This window comes from Octopus bimaculoides, chromosome 29, assembly GCF_001194135.2.
Source record: "Octopus bimaculoides isolate UCB-OBI-ISO-001 chromosome 29, ASM119413v2, whole genome shotgun sequence".
NCBI classification, from domain to species: Eukaryota; Metazoa; Mollusca; class Cephalopoda; order Octopoda; family Octopodidae; genus Octopus; species Octopus bimaculoides.
Window position 1 is genome coordinate 3,187,791 of NC_069009.1, and position 4,838 is coordinate 3,192,628.

Consider the following 4,838-nt stretch of genomic DNA (forward strand, 5'->3'; position numbering starts at 1 on the left):
TTCAATGAAGCGCGGCACCTCTACACGAGGGTCGGCACGTACCGAGGTCAGTTGGTTGCCATCCGACATGTCAACAAGAAGCAAGTAGAACTCACCCGAGCCGTGAGGAAGGAGTTGAAGATCGTGAGTGGGGGTTTTTTTTTGTGTTTGTTATTGCTATATTAATTAAAATGTATATTTCATCTTTTACCTGTTTCAGTCATTAGACTGTGGCCATGCTGGGGCACTGCTAGAAAGAACTTTTAGTTGAACAAATCAGCCCCGGTATTTATAATTTTGTAAAACTCGGTAGTTATTCTATTGGTGTCTTTTGCTGAACTGCTAAGTTAGAGAGATTTAAACAAACCAACACCAGTTGTGAAGTGGGGTGAGTGGGAAAAATACATGCACAAAGGCACACACACACACACACACACTCACATAAAAAGCAGTTAGTCCACTCTGTAACGTGGTTGGTGTTAGGAAGGGCATTCTGCTGTGAAAGCCATGCCAAAAACAGACACAAAACAGGAACCTGGTGCAGTCTTCCATCTGGCCAGCTCCTGTCAAACCGTCCAACCCATGCCAGCATGGAAAGCAGACGTTAAATGATGATGATGATGATGATATATATGATGAGCTTCTTTTAGTTTCTGTCAACCAAATCCACTCACAAGAATTTTATCAGTCTGGACCTATAAATAGAAGACACTTGTCCAAAGTGCCACACAGGGGACTGAACCCGGAACCATGTGGTTGAAAAGCAAACTTCTTACCACACAGCTATACCTGTACATAATTGTATGTTTATTAACTGTGTTCATTATTTGCTTTATGGGAGACCAGCATTTCAAAGAATAGGGCCCACATTTCCTCTGTGTGTCGTAAAAGGCGACTAAAAGAGGTTTAAGTATATGAACTCTGATGAAGTAGTTGTATGCTGTCAACTTAATGTGACAGTCCCCTGAAGGGAATAATACTACTGTTGGTTAGACCTAGGAAGCTGTACTGCTTCCTGTCGGCCTTGACACATTTCCTGTGTCCTTATGTTTACAAGGGGGAGACAAGCACCTCCACCCAGCTAAGCCTGCATCCAGAGACAGGTTTCTGAGTCTTTGCTCATCATGAAGTAGTTGTATGCTGTCAAGGCCGTATCACTACTGCATAAATCTCTCTGAGAGATTTAGAAATGTATTATTTCTAAAAATGAACTGATGTTGTAGAACCCTCACCAGTAAATTCTACCAAAACAGACCCACGGGCTGGTGGTGGGTTACCACCTGAATGGCACAAAGGTATCATCCATGAAGAGCTGGGAATCACTAACAAACAGTAAATACAGCGCATACCTCCATGCCACAAGCACCAGTGGCTAGAGATGTTTAGCCCTAGGTCAGTCTCTATCTAGTAGAACTATGTTCAAAGACGTTCCAACTGTGACTGTCCCATCTGACTGTGTGGGGACCAGTATGACAAAGAAGAGACCTAACATTTCGTCTGTGTATCATAAAAGGGGACTAAAAGAGGTCGAGGTAGGATATGCATTCCGACCCCATAAAACCCTTAGCAATTTGTGTCCATAATTTATTCTCTAACAGCATTCGTCTCTTTCCACAGATTCGGGAGCTGAGACATCCGAACATCAACCCTTTTATAGGGGCCTGTGTTGATGGACCCTATGTTCTGATAATCAGTGAATACTGCTCCAAGGGTAGCCTTCAGGTATTGTCATTTACAAGGATTTATTGCAAATATTTTGATTTTTTTAATGTATTTTTTCTTGTTTTTTTTTTTGTTATTGTTTTCAGGCCACTGGACTGTGGCCATGCTGGGGTACCACCCTGAAGGGTTTTATTTGAATAAATTGATCCTAGTACTTTTGGTTTATTTTTCTTTTAAGCATACTATTTTACTTGTTTCAGTCTTTTGACTGCAGCCATGCTGGAGCACCGCCTTTAGTCGAGCAAATCAACCTCAGGACTTATTTTTGTAAGCCTAGTACTTATTCTATCGGTCTCTTTTGCCGAACCGCTAAGTTACAGGGATATAAACACACCACCATCAGTTGTCAAGGAATGTTGGGGGGACAAACACAGACACACAAACATATACACACACAAACATATACACACACATACATATATATATATATACATATATACGACGGGCTTCTTTCAGTTTCCGTCTACCAAATCCACTCACAAAGCTTTGGTCGGCCCGTGGCTATAGTAGAAGACACTTGCCCTAGGTGCCACGCAGTGGGGCTGAACCCGGAACCATGTGGTTGGTAAGCAAGCTACTTACCACACAGCCATGCCTGCGCCTATACATGTTCATTTGATCTCTTTTCCCAAACTGTTTAGTTAGAGGGACATAAACAGTTGTCAAATGGCGGTGGAGCAGAAGAAAACAACATAGCATGGTATGTCAAAAATGCCACAGAACCCCTATTATAAGAAATAAGAAGGTCAGGCATGTGTAGGATGAAAGATTGCAAAGATAAAGCAGTATACAAGCAATTGAAAACGAATGAAACTGAAAATAGGTGGGTAAAGAAAAGAATACATGGTCAGTTTCATAGGGATGTTGTAGATAAGACAGACAGAAAAAGATGGCTGTGGATGACTAAAAGTGATTTGAAACCGGAAACAGAGGCTCTAATCTGTGCTGCTCAAGAGCAAGCACTAAGAACTAACTACTTTAGTTCACTGGTAGTGAACAGCTAACACTGTAGTATATCTCCAGCGTTAGGAGCTGTGCAAAGGCAATAATAATAATAATAATAATAATAATAATAATAATGATGGTGTTGTTGCTGTTGCAGGATATTCTAGAAAATGAAGAGCTGCAACTGGACAGAATGTTTACCGATTCCTTGGTCCATGATATCATCTTGGTAAGTTAACGGGCTGGATGCTAAGTTTGTTGCTCTGTGTTTGTCACTCCAATAATATTTTGTATGTATGTGTGTGAGTGTGTGTGTGTGTGTGTGTGTGTGTGTGTGTGCAAGTATGTGTGTGTCCCTGTATATGTATGTGTATGTGTGAGTAGGTGTGTTTATGTGTCTGTATGTGTATGATATCTTGTATGTGTGTGTACATGATTGTGTATGTGTGTATGTACGGTCCAAAATTGTTTTTAAAAAAAGCAAAAAATAAAAGACAAAAACATGGTCAGAGAACAATAAATAAACAAGGTATGTTAGTTTGAGGCTCAGGAAAAAATATAAGAAGTCTTTGATATTTCGAGTCAAAGCTCTTCTACAGGAAAGAATTAGTTAAGAAAACACTTGGTGTGCCTGTGTGCATGAATCCTGTATGGTTTCCGTGTGTGTGTATGTGCTCATGTATGTGTATATGTAAATATATGAGTGTACAAACAATGAAGGCGCATGGCTCAGTGGTTAGAGCATCGAGCTTACGATTGTGAGGTTGTGAGTTCGAATCCCGGACCAGGCCGCATGTTGTGTTCTTGAGCAAGACACTTTATTTCCCGTTGCTCCAGTTCGCTCATCTGTAGAAATGAGTTGTGATGACACAGGTGCTAAGCTGTATCGGCCCCTTTGCCTTTTCCTTGGATAACATTGGTGGCATAGAGACGGGAGGCTGGTAAGCATGGGCGACTGCTGGTCTTCCATAAACAACCTTGCCTGAAAGGCAAAGAGATGGAAAGGCAAAGGGGCCGATACAGCTTGGCACCTGTGACGTCGCAACTCATTTCTCCAGCTGAGTGAACTGGAGCAACGTGAAATAAAGTGTCTTGCTCAAGAACACAACACGCAGCTCGGTCCGAGATTCAAACTTACAACCTCATGATCATAAGCTCAATGCTCTAACAACTGAGCCATGCACCTTCACCATCTGTATATATATATTTGAAAAAAGAAAAAGAATGGCTGCACTGGTAGTTCTAATCAGTTTAATTTATTATTCTTTAATTTTTTAAGCGTATAAATTTTAGTTCATAGATCTAGTAAAGTTCTTTGTTAACTTGGGTGTGGAGAATTTAAAAAAAGAAAATTTTTTTTCTTGTTAACTTTCTCACATTCGTTGTCAAACATATATATATATATATATGTGTGTGTGTGTGTCTGTGTGTCTCTCCATATCATATTATTTTTTAGGGTATGAGTTACCTCCATGACAGTGAGGTGAAGTCCCATGGTAAACTGAAGTCCTCCAACTGCGTAGTGGACAGTCGATGGGTGCTTAAGGTCACCGACTTCGGCCTGCATCAGTTTATGGCTGATGCTAAGGACGACATTGGGGAGTTTGCCTACCACAGAAGTAAGTACTGCTCATCCACCACCCTCTTCTTCCTGCTTTCTGCCTGTGGGTGAGTGAATGTTTGCTAATCAGCTGGATAGTATCTGTTTAGACATTGGCCCAGGGTGGGTGTATGTGTATTATGTGTGGTGAACTGTGTTGTCTTTAATACGTTAGTAGTGTTCTAATGTGGAGTGGGTTCAAACCCCAAAAACAGGTTAAAAATAATGGTCATTACAAATAATTCCGTTATTGGAGCAAATTTGGCTTACAGCTGTTTCCAGTGGTCATTATAGGTACATTATTGATAGGTTTACTCAAGTGGTCTATTGATCAGTTGAGGAAAATTGAACAACCTAAGAAAATGCTACTTTCATTGGAGCCATTTCTGGAAAAATATAGATTTGTGATGAACCATAACCTGGGGCCATACCAAAAGATTACTTGGAGTTCTTCACTAATCTAAGTAATATTGTTAGCCTGGTGTGCCAACAGAGAGCTTATGAAGTATTTTGCCTGGAGTGATATATATTTATATATATATATATATTTATATATATATATATATGTACGTATATATATATATATATATAT

At 40.2% G+C, this 4,838-nt stretch overlaps 1 protein-coding gene across 1 annotated transcript in view; it reads left to right on the plus strand.

The window, feature by feature from the left end:
- LOC106871537 (uncharacterized) overlaps window positions 1-4,838 on the plus strand; it is a 28,151-nt gene that overhangs the window by 16,311 nt on the left and 7,002 nt on the right. The window contains exons 12-15 of the mRNA XM_052977839.1: window positions 1-123; window positions 1,597-1,701; window positions 2,804-2,875; window positions 4,103-4,306. Of these exons, the coding sequence (XP_052833799.1) occupies window positions 1-123; window positions 1,597-1,701; window positions 2,804-2,875; window positions 4,103-4,306 (504 nt within the window). The remainder of the gene's footprint in view (window positions 124-1,596; window positions 1,702-2,803; window positions 2,876-4,102; window positions 4,307-4,838) is intronic.